We start from the raw sequence: 17,464 nt of genomic DNA on the forward strand, positions 1-17,464 counted from the left end.
TTCTTACCACAGATGGGACAGACAAAACCTCCACCATCTGACGGGACCCACAGCCCAGCGCACCCATAGGCTCCCTGGGCGGCGGGCGGGGGCCATCCCCCAACAGGCTTCTCCTCAGCAGCGAGAGGGTGGGCTGGCGCAGCTATACATTCTGATATTTTTCTACTCATCCTCTTAACTTTTGTTTAACATTGGCACATGCCTTGCTCACTCCCAGGCCCATTGAGGGATCTCAGCTGAGGCCGGGGACAGAGAGGGCAGCCAGAGGCAAGGACTGGCCAGACTGCCTGCCTTTTCCCTCCCAAATCCCCCACTAGCCCCATCCTACCCCTGCCCCCTTCAGACTGCTGACACCTGTCCTTCCCCAAGAGAGCAGACTTCCTCAGAGACAAACTGACAGCCACCTTGCGCAACCTGCCCTTCAGACACATGACAGTGGGGAAATGAGCAGTGTGGACAGCCTGCTCCACCAGTATGTCACTGGAAAAGAGCCCCTCTTCCTTACCTCCTACCCTTCATCATTCCTACCATTCCCGAGGACAGGCACCACCTTCCTCCTTTTTTTCTTGCCCTGTTTATCAGAGGTTCTCTACAATTAATTTCTTAGGCCTATTTAAGATACATATTTATATAGTTCTTAACGGTTTTTCTCTGATCATTCCCTGTCATTTTTAGAATCCCTAGGCCTCTCTCTGAGCCAGGACAGTGGCAGGGGGGGCCTGAACTTTATGAGGAGAGGGCAGAGCCCCCTCCTGCAGACCCCCTTGCCCTTCCCCATCCCAGCCCCGGCTCCCAGATGCAGAGGTTGAAGGTGGGCAGCCCCAGGCCCTCAGTGAGGTCAGGAAGTCTGTTGCCTTAATGTCCCTTTCCCCCCACCAACATAACCCTTCTCTGTTCCCCAGGTCTGTGCAAGACTTGAGGGTAGGAACCAGGGAATGGGGAGGTGTTGGGTTTTTGTTTTCTTGCCTACCCTCTCTGTCAACCTTTCCCACCCCCATTATGTCATGACCTCATGTAAGTGGAACACTATATCATAACCCAGAGGTGCAGCCCAGCCTGAGTCACATAAACCCTCTACTCCCTGTTCTTGATGAGGGCTGGTGCTGGGGCCCAGGTGGAGGGAGGGAATTTGGGATTCAGGCTGTGGGGAAGCCAGGGTCCCCTATTCCAAACTCCTCTTTACCCCTCAACCTACACCCTCATTGGGACATTCTCAAGCTTTTCACAGGAAAAGGAAAAAAAATGTTATTTTTAGATACATTTTATGAATAACTTTTGTTATGAATATGGCTGGTAACCATTGTGTATGTTATTAAAGATACAAAATGTTGGGAAAAAACAAAACCAAAAAAAAGAAAAAAGAAAAAAAAAAAGGAAAAAAGAAAGCCTTCCCTGCACTATCAGCCCATCCCCCCAGACCTTGCCCCTACCTCCTGGTCTGTGGACCTCCCCTGCTTTGAGACCAGGGAGGGAGAAGAAGCCAGGGGGTAGAGTGGCCCTGGGGACCTGCCTGTGGTCCCCACCACCTCTCCCAGTGCCGGGCTGGGCGGGGTGTCAGGTGTATTTATGTACCTCTTGCACACTCATCAACCTATGCAAGTCCCCACCCCGGCCCTCCAGGTTTCTGTGCCTTTGATCATTCCCCCTCTTAACTCCCAGGCTTCTCCGGCCCCTCCCACTAACAGTGGGAAGTGGGGTGAAAGGCCACCTGTTTAGAATAAGCAGGGTGTCCCTCTCATGGGACCCTCGCCCCCACAAGCCGGTCTAGTCTTGTCTTGTTCACTTCCCATCAGGGTGACTGACCCTGCCTGGCACTGGAAGGTGATGAGGGATACCCTCCCCAAGAGGGAGGTGAGAGCTTCCCACCCACCTGACAGCAGAGTGCAGGACGCAGGCGGCCTTGCTCTGACAGGCAGGACCCTGACCCTCCCACCCCCATACCCCTCCATGGTTTCACCCTACCCTACCCACTTCTGTCCCCAGCCCCACTGGCAGAATCAGCTTTGAGTAACTGTACATTTTTCTCGCTGTTGGAAAAGACTTATTTGTTGAAGTTTCAATTGTTAATGGTCTGGGCTTATTTTGGAAAACAAAAAAACAAAAAATAACCAAAAAGACTCTTAATTTTTCTTATGATGCATTTCCTGGGAATCCATGGGGACTTGACTTGTGCTTCAAGTGGAGATTGGGGGGGGTGCGGCAAGATGACGTGAAGGGGAACAGAGACTTTGGGAGATGAAGTCAAGAGAAGTTAGGTTTATTAACAGCAAAGATTGAGGGGTAGTGACAAAGGCTCACAAAACAGACAACTAGAAAAGTGCTTCCCTGCCCTAAAAATGGTGTCTGTGATGATCTCATTAGAAAGCCTTGTGGCTCAATCACTGTCACTGTCAGCCTCACTGGAATCAGAGGCTGCAGCTTCACTGCCATCTTCCTGAGCTGAGTGCTCACTGCCACTGGGGAAGGGGCTGGCACTCCGGCTACGACTCCTGCTCTGGCTGCGGCTCCTCTGGCCACCACCATCACTGCCACTGTCCGAGTCATTGTCACTGCCCCTGTGGGCCTGTCCTCTGTCCTCTTCATCAGAGTCAGCATCATCTTCTGAATCAGCATCACTACCAAAAATCTCCTCTTTGTCCCGGGCAGCACGTGCTTCATCCTCGCTGCTTTCATCTTCACCGCTGCCACTCTTGTCACTTGCCTCATCTCTGTCACCCTCCTCTCGGTCACTCTCACTTCCAGAGTGTTCATCCTCGCTGCCTTCTTTCTCACTGCTGCTACCCTTCTCCTGTTCCTCATCTGAGGAAGTAAGGGACTGGTGAGATCCCGTTGCCCACCCTCCCAGGGCTCCCAGGATGTGACTAGTCCTTTACCTGAGCCCCCAGCTTCTTTCTCTTCAGCCTCCATCTCTTCCTCCTCCTCTTCCTCTGGTTCGTGGTTTTCCAGCTGGGCCTTGCGTGCCTCCTGAAACCAGCAAATTGCGAAGAAGATGAAAGAAATCTATCAGACCTCTGACACCGTCCTTACCCACTAGACTCCCTTTGGGTATCCTGGGCCAGTACAGTTTACCTGGGCTTCTAATTCCTTCTCATTCATGTCACGGTGTTTGACGACAAGCAAGGCATTGGTACCTGACTGAACCCCAGCCTTGGCCCGGCGCTTGCTTAGACGGACCCTGCAGTGGACAATTGCAGAAGGGGAGTTAGGCATATGTATGCATACAGTGGACGTGAAAGATGGTATTTTGGGTTTGATTTACCCAACTTTTAAGTTTTCAGGGTTTTTTGTTTCAAGATTTTAATTGAATGGGTGGTTTGCCTCTATGTGTGTTGTGTTGTAGTACCCCAAGAAGCCGCAAGAGGGCATCAGATTCTCTTGGGAACTGGGATATAAACTGAAGTCTTCTGAAGAGCAGCCAGTGTTCATCACTGCTAAACCGTTTTCCAAAGGCCCCTTATTCAAAGCATAAAACCAAGAAAATGGCAAACGTGTGTTTCTGGATTTTAAATAGAAGAGCAGTGGACTGCAGCTGTATTGTAGTACTCACTAAAGGTGGTGTCACTGCCTGTTTTCACATCTCCAGCCAGACAACAGGATCAGAGCCATATTGAACCACAGGCACGAGGACAAGTTAGCTTTCAGCCCTCAGAGAAAGGTTCTGAGGTGACACAACAAGGGCACACTTTTGAAGTTGTGTCAAGTATTTAATACCTATTGAAGGGTATAGGAGATGGTTCTGTTGGTAAAGTGTCATGGTGGAACAGGAAAGAATAACTCTTCCCCCAAGTTATCCTCTAGCATCCATGTGCATGCCAGGTCATGCACATGACTGTATGCATATGCATACATGCACACAAAATAAAAGCAACAAAGGAAAACTGATTGAAACCTCTGGCTCCAGTATGTACACGCATGAACATAAACATGTCACATACAAAAAGCTTATTAAAACTATTGAGACTAGGAATGTATCGTACAGGAGGGCACTTGCCTATCATGTGTGAGAAAAATGACTAGGTTTATATCCTGCATTATGTGAAAATTTTCTTTCTGGTTTATGGCATTGAGACCACAGCCAGGTCCAGCCTACATTTATAAACAGGCTTCTGCTGCTCTCTTAAACACATCCTTACAACAAATCCTTAGGTACAAATGACCTCAGGTTAGTTAGTTCTTGCATGGTCTTTTGAGGGGGGGGGGCGTGGTGGCGCACGCCTTTAATCCCAGCACTTGGGAGGCAGAGGCAGGGGAGTTGGAGGCCAGCCTGGTCTACAAAATGAGTTCCAGGACAGCCAGGGCTACACAGAGAAACCCTGTCTCAAAAAATAAGGGAGGGAGACCACAAAGGGCCAAAGTCATGAACCAGTGCCGAGTACCTGGTCTCCAGCTCATTGTAGTAAACTCCGTCACCCTCTCTGAAGATGAAGAAATAGTTCTCCTCATAGCCCTTACTGGCCTTGTTCTTCACATTCCAGTTGTATTCCCGAGCAATTTTATAGTCATACCTGGGAAGAAGATACACAGTCAGCCCATCGATTCATGAGAAGGAAACATACTTCTGAATTCTAAAACCTACCCTAACCCTAACCCACTTACACATCATCTGGTGCATAGTCCATCTCTTCCTCTTGGTCCCGCTTTCGTTTCTTTAGTGTTTCTTCCACAGGTAGAAAATAAGCCACAAACTGATTCCCTTCCTCATCCATCATGCCCCTGGTTTGGGGGAGAAGAGGGTGTAAAGGTCAAAAGCAAAGAAGTAACAAAGCTAGGTGTGGTGACACATGCCTATACATTCAACATTCCAGAGATTGAGGCAGGAGGAATGCAAGGAGCCTAGAGGTCAGCCAGGACAACAGGATCCTAACCCATCTCAAAAATACCCAAACATGGGAGAGGCACACAAGGTAGAAAGCAAGACCACAGACCTGATCATGGCCTGAGACATCATCTCTAATGCAGCTGCCCCACTTGTGTCCTTGGGGGCTGGGTCTGAGTCAAAAATGACCTGAGCACATGGGTTTATCCACATCTGGGACATAGAAAGATACTAAAGTTAGTAAGGACTGGACAGGCACAAGCAGCAGCCCCCGCCTCTTTCCCTAAGTCTGACCTTAAAATCTGGGAAGACAGGCATGACCTCCACTGGTGTCACTCGGGGCTTGCTGTAATGCTGGGAGATCTGATAGAACAAAAAGGGTGAGAAAGAGGAAGACCCTGAGCCACACTCTTGCCTCTATTCTAGTCCCCCCAATTACCGATTTCTGGGCATCTTCAAAAGTCTTTTCAATGGCTGTGATCTGGCTGTCCCTGTCTTTGTATATTTCTTCCTCTGTGAACTGCTGTTTCACAGAAACCCCAATCCTAGCAGTGAAGAAAATGTCATTTAGGGGCTCTGGACATTGCTGAAGTCTTGCCCCTTCCCACCTGTTTGTTACTTACTTGACCTCAGGCTTCTCATTGGAGATGCCGTATCTGTTGAACTCAGTGGAGATATACTCTGTCTTCCGCATCCACGGTACCACCTTTGCATGCTGCTGGGATCTGAAGAGGAAACCCAGGCACCTCAGGGTCCCATGCTTGACACAGTCCACCCGGTACTGTGGGGCCCCGCTCACCTCTTAGAGCTGGTGGGGGCCTGAATCTCCTCTTCCAGAAGCTTCTCATCGGCCGGGTCCAGAAGAGCTAGGGGTGAGGGGCGGGAGGACCATGAAGGACACCCAGGCCGGGCCTCTGCTGGCCCGGAGCACACCCTCCCTGTCTCCCCACACACCATTGGGATCAATGCGGTAGGTGTCAGGGTTGATGAGATCAATGGTGACCCCCAGATCGGGCTCAGTCAGGAGGTCATGTTTGTGCTGTTTCTCCAAGGAGGTTGCTTTGTACTGAACAAACCTGGGAGGGAAAACATGACTGTTAAGAGTTTTATGATCCACCCTCACGCCCCAACATGCTCCCTTCCTAGAAGCTAAGCCTCTATGGAGAGGAACTCCGAATGCAAGCGTCCAGCACTGGCAACTTCTGAGTAAGGAGGGTATTGCGTGCTGCTTTTCTCTATTAGTAGTTACTGAGCACCTCCTGTGTGCCAGGCCGAGGAAGGCTGAGGCAATGAAATAAGCAGGCCTTGCCGTCAATCAACTATTCTTTAGTAGTTTTTCCATTCTTGAATTCAGTCCTACCTGTTCTGGTCGAAGGGGTAGGTGATGAACTTGGGGTCAAATGGGATGTCAGGAAGGCTATTGCAGTACTTGACTCGGCAGACTACTCCAGACCTAAGAAAACAGAGGCCCAGAACTAGGTCTTACAGACCTACAGAAATAACTTCAGCAGTTAAGAGGGAGTATTTATTCTGCAGAGGACCCAAGTTTGGTTCCTAGCACCCACATCAGGCTGCTGACAACCACCTGTAACAAGGGGAACCTGACACCTGTGACCTCTGTAGGCAGCTAAACAAACATGCACATACTTACACATCTAATTAAAAATATAAATGGCTTAAGTTGGTGGCACCGGCCTTTAATCCCTGCACTTGGGAGACAGGCAAGTCACTTGAGTTTAAGCTAGTGATGGTTTACATAGTTCCAGACCAGTCAGTGATACCAAGTGAAACTCTTATCTCAAAAGGATTAATAGTACCCACACTTTAATACCAGCCTTGGGGAGGCAGAGGCAGTGGATCTCTGAGTTTGAAGCCAGTCTGAGTGAGCGAGTAAGTTCCAGGACAGCCAGAGCTACACAGAGAAACTTGGTCTTGAAAAAAGAAAGAGTAGTAGTAACAATTTTAAAAAACAGCCTCAAAGAGCTGGTGAGATGGCTCAGTGGTTAAGAGCACTGACTGCGGCTTCCAAAGGTCCTGAGTTCAAATCCTAGCAACCACATCGTGGCTCACAACCATCCATAACAAGATCTGACGCCCTCTTCTGGAGTGTCTGAAGACAGCTACAGTGTACTCACATATAATAAATCTTTAAAAAACAAATGGGCTGGAGAGATGGCTCAGCGGTTAAGGTCCTAATTTCAATTCCCAGCAACCACATGGTGGCTCGCAACCATCTGTAATGAGATCTGATGCCCTCTTCTGGGGCGTCTGAAGACAGCTACAGTGTACTTACATATAATAGATAAGTCTCTTAAAAACAAACAAACCAACCCTGCCTCAAGCTGACAAGATAGCTCAGCAGGTGAAAGCACCTGCTGTCCAGCCTAAGGAAATGTCTTTAGACTGCCACTCAGAGCTAAGGTGTGTACCATTTAAAAACACACACACACACAACCCTAGGCCTGTGCTGCTGGGCACATAAGGCTGCAATCCCGGCCCCCAGGAGACTGAGGCACAAAGACCAGTCTGGGCCACTTTATGAGATTCTTCAAAGGCCCCCTAACCGCCTCCCCTGTCCGTGTTCCACCCCTCCTGGAAAACGGAGCTGGGAGCTTACCTCTCTGGCAAGGTCCGGTGGGAATTGGGCCTGGTTTCGGGGAGAAGAGAGAGAGAGAGTGATATCAAGAGTTTGCCATGTGAGTGGAAAGGCCGGCCCTCGAATTTCTGAAGGAGTGATGGTGATGCTTTAAGCCAGATGCTCAACCCCTAAGAAGAGCAATCCAGAAGCTTCACTGAAGGAGACTGAGGCCTGGGTCCCTCCCGCAAGGTGCAATTCCGAAATTGAATAGCAGGGGACCAGGAAGCGACCTCAGAGGCCCAGGGGAACCGCCCCTTCATCGGGAGTGAGCGCTGCGCGACCTCGGGGTCCGACCTGAGGGAATCAGTGATGTCGCAAGCAGCCCACCTCGGCCTAGTCCCCAGCTTGTAGCTCACAAAACAAAATGAAGCGGCAGGTGACAGGAGACCTACCTGTGGCCATCTTCCCGCTGGGCCTGGGTCTGGATGGTGGGCGCCATCGCGACCAGGCGACGGCGGCGCGGTAGGCGTCCTCGCTGGCCGCAGGCGGACGCTGAGGGGCGTACCGACTTTGAGAGACGCCGGATCCAAGGACAGGCTCCCGTAGACGCCGGGCTCCGCGGGGAAAGGGGATGAAGTGGGCCGACAAGAAGGGCTCGGGTGTGACTGAAGTAAGAGCACGGACACCGTCGGACACGGACTTGCAGCTCCCGCTCCGACTGCTACCAAGACGCAGAAGACTAGACAGGTCGCTCCTGGCCGCAAGGCCTTCAGGGAAATAGAGTTTGGTCAATCCTTCACAGCGATTGGCGAGCTGTGGGTGAAGGGGCGGAGCCGTAGGGGAACTCCTCTTATGATTGGCGAAAAGATATTCCACTCATGGCCTCGGATTTGGGAGGGCGGAGAAAAATGCATATCCTCTCCTCCCATTGGCTAATCCGTCGGCAAGGCAGGGCTAACTAGGAAAGGAGGTCAGCCAACTGAAGAAGCTGAGGAGCTACCGGAGCAGACGCATTTATGACGCATTTCCGGCGTTCTAGCGGAGGAAAATGGCTGCGCCCCAGCCACAGGCTGCAGCGGTTTCCTCTGCGTCCGGTGTGTCAGGCCCGGGTTCTGCCGGTGGTCCGGGTCCCCAGCAACAGCCGCAACCGACCCAGTTGGTGGGTTCTGCCCAGAGCGGGCTCCTGCAGCAGCAGCAGCAGGACTTCGATCCTGTGCAGCGCTACAAGATGCTCATCCCGCAACTGAAGGAGAGTCTCCAGGTGATGGGCCGTACGCGGGGAGCAAGAGGGGCTGGAGGGCGGGCGGGCTCCGGGGACGAGCGCCGAGGGGCTGATTGTTGAAAGAGAGATCGTAAGTCGGGAAGAGAAGACAGACTAGCTGTGTTGTGTTTGTGTCTAACCAAAGTGAAGCTCCGGTCAGCTGTAGTGGTGGCGCGTTCTCAATCCCCGTGCTGGGACAGCAGAGGGGGACGGATCTGAGCTCGAGGCCAGTCTGGTCTATAGAGTTCCAGGCCGACCAGGGTCTACATAGTGAAACCCTGTGGAGAGAAAGGAGATGAGGATGAATGACAATTTTTGTTTGTTTGTTTTTTGTTTTTCGAGACAGGGTTTCTCTGTGTAGCCCTGGCTGTCCTGGGACTCACTCTGTAGACCAGGCTGGCCTCGAACTCAGAAATCCGCCTGCCTCTGCCTCCCAAGTGCTGAGATCAAAGGCGTGCGCCACCACGCCCGGCATGAATGACAATTTTAACCAAGTGTGGTAGTGCACGCCTTTAATTCCAGCCCTCTGGAGGCAAAGGAAGGTAAATCTTTTGAGTTCCAAGACAGCCTTGGCTACACAGAGAAACCCTGTCTCAAAAACCTAGATGGAAGTGGGGGAGGCGGGAGGAGAAAAGTAAAAAGAGAAATCGTAGCCGGGTGTGGTGGCGCATGCCTTTAATCCCAGCACTCGGGAGGCAGAGACAGGCGGATTTCTGAGTTCGAGGCCAGCCTGGTCTACAGAGTGAGCTCCAGGACAGCCAGGGCTACACAGAGAAACCTTGTCTCGAAAAACCAAAAAAAAAAAAAAAAGAGAAATCGTTCTGTTTAAGTTCCGTGCAAAAGTACGGCTTAAGTGTCGTTTCTGTCCATGATGACTAGATAAAGGGTATGTCCAGGAAGCTATTAGTGATAATTCTAAACGAGAGCAGCTTACTGAAAAATTACAGGGAGATTGGGGGCTAGAGAGTTGCCTCAGCAGTTAAGAGCACTAACTACTTTTCTCAGTGGTCCTGAGTTCAAATCTCAGCAACCACATGGTGGCTCATAACCATCTGTAATGAGATCTGATGCCCTCTTCTGGTGTGTCTGAAGACAGCTACAGTGTACTCTTATTATAAGAATAAAGTCCTTTAGAAAGGCCGGGCACCGTGGTGCACCTCTTTAATCCCAGCACCTGGAAGGCAGAGGCAGGCAGATTTCTGAGTTTGAGGTGAGTTCCAGGACAGTCAGGGCTACACAGAAAAACCCTGCCTCAAACAAACAAACAAACAAACAAACAAACAAAAAGGAACGGAGGAGGGAGGGATGGGGGCAGGGGGAGAGACTGCTATGGGGGTGGTAGTGAGCTTTATTTAGTCTCTATCATCAGGATGGAGGTGTAAGCCGAAAAGGCCTGTGACTCTCAACACAGAGTTGATCCCGTTTGTGCACGTTCATCTCCTGTATCTTACGTCTCTCTCTCTCTCTCTCTCTCTGTCCTTTTAAAACTAGACTTTGATGAAGGTTGCAGCCCAAAACCTGATTCAGAACACCAACATTGACAATGGACAGTAAGTGAACCTCACTGTCTTCTCTGCCTCGGCCATAGAAGCCCCTCCCCTGCTGCCCCACCCCCTCCTTTTTAAGCCCTGCCTGGATTCCCCTGGGCCTGGCTTCATGGTGGTCACTTGATTAATACCGATGTTTCAACTTAGAAGTCATGTCCCTCACACGGTTTCTCTCTGGCCGCAGGAAGAGCAGCGACGCACCCCTGCAGCGCTTTGACAAGTGTTTGGAGGAGTTTTACGCACTCTGTGATCAGCTGGAACTCTGCTTGGTGAGGAGCTCCCTAGAGCCATCGTGACTAAGCTCTGCTGAGTTCACCACAAGAACAGTTTGAGATAGTATCACTTAGTAGCCCAGGTTCTCCCAGCACTAGGTCTATAGACCAAGCAGGCCCCGTTGTACTAAGATCATAGGCATGCACCCCCATGCCCAGCATCAGCCAGCCACTCGCTCAGTGGTCACTTCCTCTGTGCTAGACATGCACTTCAGTTGAGGCTGGGGGTGAAATCTATCCTGATTGTCACCCTCACAGAGCTGCTAGTTCAGTGGAATGACAAATACAAGACCAAAGGTGGACAGCTCAGAGTGGTCAAGGCTGTGATGACACAGCCTGGATCAGAGTGGTCAAGCTCTGTGGGGTGAGGAAGCCCAGGGGCATGTGGACTAGGGAGAGAGTGACTCACAGAAGGTTGCTGGTGGAACATGGAATTCCACCTGACAATCTGGCCAGAAGGACAACAAGGACAGGGCCTGAGAGGAGGGTCTGGGGGCCTGTGCTTCCTTACTAGGGACTGGTATGAGCTTAAGGCTGTGGCTCCAGCTCTTGGGGGTAGGGCAAAACCGAGGAGACCTGAATGAGCAGACCAAGAAGCAGATATGATAAAGCCTAGGCCAGGACTGTGAAACATGTGGGCAGTAACACCTAGGCTGTAGTGTGCTTGGAAAGGTTTTATTCCTAACACCCACATTAAAAAGGTAGGCATGGGGCTGGTGAGATGGCTCAGTGGGTAAGAGCACCCGACTGCTCTTCCGAAGGTCCAGAGTTCAAATCCCAGCAACCACATGGTGGCTCACAACCATCCGTAACGAGATCTGGCGCCCTCTTCTGGAGTGTCTGAAGACAGATACAGTGTACTTACATATAATAAATAAATAAATCTTTTAAAAAAAAAAAAAAAAAAAAAAGGTAGGCATGGCCGGGCGCTGGTGGTGCACACCTTTAATCCCAGCACTTAGGAGGCAGGCCGATTTTGGTTTTTTGTTTGTTTGTTTGGTTGGTTGGTTTGGTTTTTCGAGACAGGGTTCCTCTGTGTAGCCCTGGCTATCCTGGTACTCACTCTGTAGACCAGGCTGGCCTCGAACTCAGAGATCCGCCCGCCTCTGCCTACCAAGTGCTGGGATTAAAGGCGTGCGTTACTACGCCCGGCTAAGGCGGATTTCTAAATTAGAGGCCAGCCTGGTCTACGGACTGAGTTCCAGGACAGCCAGGGCTATACAGAGAAACCCTGTGTTGGGGGGTGGGGGGGAATGGGCATGGCAGTAAATACCTACAGCCCCAGAGCTGGGGAGGTAGAGCTAACTGGATGTGTGAGGCTCAGTAGCTAGCCAGCTCTGCCTAATTGGCTAGCTCCAGGTCCTGGTGAGAGATCTACCTTAAAGAAAACCAAGCGGGGGGTGGGGGCGGGCGCAGCAAGCCTTGAGAAACAACATATGAGGTTGACCTTTGGCCATACACCCTCAACCATACACACACAAAAATTCCCTTAGGCTAGCAAGCCTGTGGTATAGTCCTATCATCCCACTGCTTATGAGGCTGAAGTAGGAAGGTCAAAGTTCAAGACCTGTCTTGAGTGGCTGGGTGAGATCTTGCTTTAAAAGGGAAAAAGGTATGTTGGTTCCAGTCTGAAATCTTTTTTTCTTTGAGACAAGGTTTCTCTGTGTAGCCCTGGCTGTCCTGGAACTCACTCTGTAGACCAGGCTGGCCAAACTCAGAAATCCACCTGCCTCTGCCTCCCAAGTGCAGGATTAAAGGCCTGCGCCACCACCGCCTGGCCCAGTCTGCAGTCTTAACTTGAGAGGCATCAGCTGGAGGACTGCCATAAGTTCCAGACTGCCTAGGCTAGGAGCACTGGGGCCAATAGAACCGGGACTTAGTTGAGTGGCAGAGTTTATCTAACACAAGTAAAGTTCTAAATTCAATCCCCAGTACCACACTCAGTCACTTCCAGGCCTGTCCATAGAGCCTGCTGAGCTATGGTAGGCTGGGTCTTACTAGACTGCATATAACCCCTGTGTCAGAGAGTGATGGAGGATTTGAAGTGAGGACATTTCTTCTTGAGGAAATGAGGGGCATGTTAAAAATGCCTGAGGGGCTGGTGAGATGGCTCAGTGGGTAAGAGCACCCGACTGCTCTTCCGAAGGTCCGGAGTTCAAATCCCAGCAACCACATGGTGGCTCACAACCATCCGTAACGAGATCTGACTCCCTCTTCTGGAGTGTCTGAAGACAGCTACAGTGTACGTATATATAATAAATAAATAAGTCTTTAAAAAAAAAAATGCCTGAGACTGGAGGTGGGAGCCCAAGGAGGCAGTCCTGGTTGAGCTGTGAGGAAGAATTAGGGACAGACAGAAGCTTGGAGGCTTTGCCAGGCCAAAAGACTGATGGACTATTGGGGAAAGTTCCCAGGGCTATGGTTGGAATTAGGAAGGGAAGGTAGTAAATGATTTTGCCGGAGCTATAGAAGAAACTTCTGTTCACCTTCCAAATAAGGGCATAGCCACTAAAACAAGGTTCAGAGTCCAGCATGGTGATGTGAGCTCATGTAACACACTGTGCACAGGCTGGGGCTTGGGAGAGGACAGGACTGGACGGCCAGCCACACCACTGAGAAGTCTCAACCCTTGCCACCAACCTTCAATTTTACTGTTTATTTTTAAAATGAGCCCCAACTTGCTATGTAGCAAAGGATGACTGGACTTCCTGTTCCACCTCAGTTGGGAGTACTGTCACGTACCCCCATCCTGCACTCCTACGCCTGGCTCTTATCAAGGTTTCTGCTAGCCTCAGCAAGCACTGTCCAGCCATGGGAAGGACAGGGTTTACTACAGGCTGGCACACAGTACAGCTAAATGGAGTTTTGTTGCAAGATTGAGTTACTTTGGCTGGATTAGGACGATTACTCCTACCAAGGGAGTCACCTCTGAGGCAAGGACTCAGAAGAAGCCTTCGGGGGAGGTGGTGGGCGGCTGGGAGGGACCTGAGCAGTGAAGAGAATGGCAGCCTTGGAAGGAACCAGGACAGAAGGCAGCTGCCAAGTGCAGTGCCATTAAGTAGACCCCAAGCCTGGGTGTAGTTAGGACAGTTAGCACTTATCCCCTGTGGCACACATCTGTCTGTCACCTGCTCTCACCAGGCAGGAGAGGTGACCATCCAACCCACTTACGGAACTGGGCGTGTCGCTGCACTTGGTAGTTCTGTTTTAAGGCATACACCACCACTGCCAGGCAAAGGTTTTATTTATTTTATGTATGAGTACACTATAGCTGTCTTCAGACCCACCAGAAGAGGGCATCAGATCCCGTTACAGGTGATTATGAGCCACCATGTGGTTGCTGGAAATTGAACTCAGGACATCTAGAAGAGCAATCAGTGCCCTTAACTGCTGAGCCATCTCTCCAGCCCTGGGTAGTTTTGTTTTGTTTTTTTAAGTTATTGCATCTTATTGTCGTCAGGCCCTGCCATTGTGCACACACAGAGACAGCAGACATCTCGGAGTAATTGATTATTTCCCTTCTACTACATGAGTCCTGGGGAAATAGAACCCAGGTCTTCAAGCTTGATAGCAAGCATCTTTACCTACAGACAGACCACTGACAAGCTCAGATGTGTGCACTGATGATCCCAGGAGGACGAAGCAGTAGAGTAAAAAGTCTGAGGATGGGTGGGGCTGGCGAGATGGCTCAGTGGTTAAGAGCACTGACTGCTCTTCCAAAGGTCCTGAGTTCAAATCCCAGCAACCACATGGTGGCTCACAACCATCTGTAATGAGATCTGATGCCACCTTCTGGTGCATCTGAAGCCAGCTACAGTGTACTTATATATAATAATAAATAAATAGTCTGAGGACAGCTTTGTCTATGTAGCAATTCTCTGACTGAATAGCAAAAACTTTTTGGGGGGGGGGGGGTTGAAACAGGATTTCTCTGTGTAGCCCTGGCTATTCTGGAACTCACTCTGTAGACCAGGCTGACCTCAAACTCAGAAATCTGCCTGCAGAAATCCAAAGTGCTGGGATTAAAGGTGTGCACCATCACTGCCTGGCAGCAAAAACATTTAATGACGTAATCCCAGAGAGAAGTAGGCACATATGCTGGGTGATCCAGTCTGACTTTGGATGCCCATCAGTTTAGCTGCAGGTTTGGGGGAGGGGAGGCTGCATTCATGAAAGTGATGCTGTTGTTCTCTTTTCCACAGCGCCTGGCCCACGAGTGCCTTTCACAGAGCTGTGACAGCGCCAAACACTCTCCAACACTGGTACCCACAGCCACAAAGCCAGATGCAGTGCAGCCAGACAGTCTGCCCTACCCACAGTACCTGGCTGTCATCAAAGCCCAGATCACCTGTGCCAAAGACATTCATACTGCCCTGCTGGACTGTGCCAACAAGGTCACTGGAAAGACTACTGCACCCTCTACTGGCCCTGGGGGCAGCCTCTGAGGTCTTGGTTCGGGGAGGGGCAGAGAATGAAGTATGGCCTAAGGCAAAACAGGTGGTTCCTGTTGCTGATTTATTTGTCGAGCCACAGTTAATGCAGCTGAAACCAGCAGGGGGCAGCAGAGTCTTGCAGACAGCACAGACCTCAAACCCCACCACCACCACTGTTGCCTCCACCCACGCTGCTCCCCAACCTGGAGTGGATCTCCCCACTGGGCCGCTGATTACCTCTGTTCTGGGGACTCTGTCTCTCCACCTGGCCCTGGGTGTTAGCACTAACTGAGCCCTTTAGACCTTCCTCAGTCTGCCCCAGTGTATGGATTTCCTTTTAACCCACCTTTTTCCAGTCCTGCCATTCTATCTCAATCAGTCCCCTTTTGTTGCCCCCAACACCTAACTGGGGTCGTATTATATAAGAGGAACCAAAATGCCTGGGTTACTAGGGCTACAGGAAGGGACTTTCTGGCTCACAAAAGAAGTGCATGGACGTAAGCCCTGACCTCAGCACATACAACCTAGGAGAAGTTTGGGTCCACATTGGACCCTGCGTCAGCAGAGCTCTCTAGCTGTTCTGGGGAGGGGCCAAGGGGGGATATTGTGCAATGTGTGGGGAGGCCTGCTCAACAAGACTCCTTGGTCTCTATATTTTTAGCTCCAAAGCAGAAGTGAAAAGGCCCCAGCTTGAGTGAATCATGGATTCTGGGGAAGAACCCAGCTCCTCCGGGAAACAGGCCCTGGGGAGGGGGCTTTGGGGAGGGAGGGGAGGCCCCAGCCTGTGGGCCTGGACAGTGCTAGATGGAACTACAAACCAGGCCTGGCTGCCAGTGGGAAAGGCTAGGGTGACAGACTGGTTAGGGAACTGCCCCACCCCATACCTTTTGGGCCCTGGTTCCCATGTCACCAGGTTCCTGTGTCTACAAAGGTCCCAGAGACTGTGGAGACCTCCATGATGTATAGGAACCCAGATCATCACACTAGGAAAAGTGGAAAATGATCAAAATGAGGGTGTATACACTGTTCAGGCATTCCTCCCTGCCTAGCTTCAGTGCCACTGCATGGTCTTTCTGCAGGGAAGGTGAGTTCCAGCAGTTTGATCATGGGCCTCATTACTTTTCATTTGTAGTTGTAGAGATAGGCTCTCACTCCATAGCCGGGGCTAGCCAGTATAGTCCAGGCTGCCATGTAACAGAACCTACCTGCTATTACTTGTCAAGTGTTGTGATTATACCGTGTGAGTGTGTGGGGTGTGCTTGCTTACACGTACACGTACAGGGTGTATGGAAGGGGGTGCCTGTGTGGAGATAGAGAAAGCCTTTTAGGCCACAGTTTCTCCTGTTTGGAGGCACGGAGGTTCTCTTGCCATCCTGTTGCTTGGCCCTTCCCACACACCAGGCCTGCTTAGGCATACATATGTTGCTTGCAGATGTGCACTGTAGCTGGTCTTCAGTGCACTGTGGTTCTTTCCCTACCCTTTACCCTCCCCAACCCAGTTTTACCTCCTAATACTGGATAAACAAGGCAGAGAGGAATTAAGAAAACCTCTGAATCTGATTTCTTTCCTTTTGTTTCGTCTTTGACATAGTTGTTTTGTCTTTGACCATGGCTACTAACAAACCGCAGCCAACCTCCCTAAACAATCAACAACTACCCACCAAGCCTGTCTGGGCTCTACCACTTATATGCCATCTGAAAAGTTCCAGAATTCCAAACATCATACAGTTGCAGAAACTATCTGTAGATGGCTAAGCCATGCCTCTGCTAGAGCACGAGGCAAATCATAGTCAGCTGCCCCAAACAGTCCAAAGCAGCCCATGTCCCACCCCTAGGATTAAAATGGAAATGTTCTTATAGTTCTGTGTTTTAAAAGAAACCAAAATTGTCACTACAGTGCATCACCATATTCATCTTCCTTCTTGAGTTAGGATCTCATTGTGTAGCTCAAACTAGGCTTGAACTTGGAAATCTTGCTTCTGGCTGCGAAGTCCTAGGACTACAGGGCTGTACCACCATGGACTTTAACTACACTTAGAAAATGCCTTGATGTCTTGAGGTGGAGGCAAGAAAACTGCAAGTTCAAAGCCATTCTGGGTGACATATAAGACCTCATCTCAGCCAAAGAGAAAAGCCAAGCCTTCATTCAGCAATCCCTAGATTCCCATATGGTTAGCAATGAGCTGGGTCCCAAAGTGCTGCATCAGACTCACAGGTCTTGTCATCTGTGCACCGGGCGCACATCTCCTTCACCATTCTTTGTTAATGTTAGTATTCTGGCCTAGAACTGAAAACACTGATCCTGTCCAAGGCAGAACACGTCAGTTTCCAGCCAGGGGCTCACTATACATTGGGTGAGGTATAGCAGTTTGTGGCTCAAGGAGACAAGTACAGCTGGCCCCTGGGGTGATGTCGACACACTACATGCAGGTAGGCGTGGCACCCAGGATTCAAGACCTTACTGCTTAAAACCACACTCTGGATGACAACAGACCATGGGGTGACAGGTGTGTTTTTCACAAGCCCACACCATAGAAGATAAGCACCAATTTATATT

General features: G+C 50.5%; 3 protein-coding genes across 3 annotated transcripts in view; 2 read left to right on the top strand and 1 right to left on the bottom strand.

The window, feature by feature from the left end:
- Samd4b (sterile alpha motif domain containing 4B) overlaps nt 1–2,060 on the top strand; it is a 37,885-nt gene extending 35,825 nt beyond the window's left edge. Inside the window, exon 13 of the mRNA XM_021167145.2 lies at nt 13–2,060. Coding sequence (XP_021022804.1) covers nt 13–41 — 29 coding nt within the window. The 3' untranslated portion in view covers nt 42–2,060. The remainder of the gene's footprint in view (nt 1–12) is intronic.
- Nucleotides 2,061–2,189: 129 nt separating this feature from the next.
- Paf1 (PAF1 component of Paf1/RNA polymerase II complex) lies at nt 2,190–8,376 on the bottom strand. Its single transcript, XM_021167146.3, has 14 exons — nt 7,847–8,376; nt 7,434–7,463; nt 6,177–6,269; nt 5,771–5,892; nt 5,616–5,682; nt 5,440–5,541; nt 5,256–5,361; nt 5,111–5,179; nt 4,926–5,029; nt 4,597–4,713; nt 4,377–4,505; nt 3,070–3,175; nt 2,874–2,964; nt 2,190–2,799 (listed from the first exon to the last, which is right to left on the bottom strand). The coding sequence occupies exons 1-14, from the start codon at nt 7,891–7,893 to the stop codon at nt 2,375–2,377; spliced, it is 1,608 nt and encodes a 535-aa protein (XP_021022805.1). The 5' UTR covers nt 7,894–8,376; the 3' UTR covers nt 2,190–2,374.
- Nucleotides 8,377–8,442: 66 nt separating this feature from the next.
- On the top strand, nt 8,443–14,968 carry Med29 (mediator complex subunit 29). The gene is made up of 4 exons (XM_021167147.3): nt 8,443–8,655; nt 10,147–10,205; nt 10,387–10,471; nt 14,677–14,968. Exons 1-4 carry the CDS (start codon nt 8,443–8,445, stop codon nt 14,917–14,919), a joined length of 600 nt encoding a protein of 199 aa, XP_021022806.1. The 3' UTR covers nt 14,920–14,968.
- Nucleotides 14,969–17,464: the final 2,496 nt, after the last annotated feature.

Source organism: Mus caroli, unplaced genomic scaffold (genome assembly GCF_978045245.1).
Source record: "Mus caroli unplaced genomic scaffold, Mus_caroli_1 scaffold_8, whole genome shotgun sequence".
Classification (NCBI taxonomy): Eukaryota; Metazoa; Chordata; class Mammalia; order Rodentia; family Muridae; genus Mus; species Mus caroli.

Coding starts and splice junctions, on each gene's coding strand:
- Paf1 (XM_021167146.3), bottom strand. CDS start 7,893: ATGGCGCCCACCATCCAGACCCAGGCCCAGCGGGAAGATGGCCACAG. Junction 5,030..5,110: donor CTGTCTTCCCAGATTTTAAG/GTCAGACTTAGG, acceptor TCTATGTCCCAG/ATGTGGATAAACCCATGTGC. Junction 3,176..4,376: donor TACAATGAGCTGGAGACCAG/GTACTCGGCACT, acceptor TGTCCACTGCAG/GGTCCGTCTAAGCAAGCGCC.
- Med29 (XM_021167147.3), top strand. CDS start 8,443: ATGGCTGCGCCCCAGCCACAGGCTGCAGCGGTTTCCTCTGCGTCCGGT. Junction 8,656..10,146: donor AACTGAAGGAGAGTCTCCAG/GTGATGGGCCGT, acceptor TTTTAAAACTAG/ACTTTGATGAAGGTTGCAGC. Junction 10,206..10,386: donor ACCAACATTGACAATGGACA/GTAAGTGAACCT, acceptor CTCTGGCCGCAG/GAAGAGCAGCGACGCACCCC.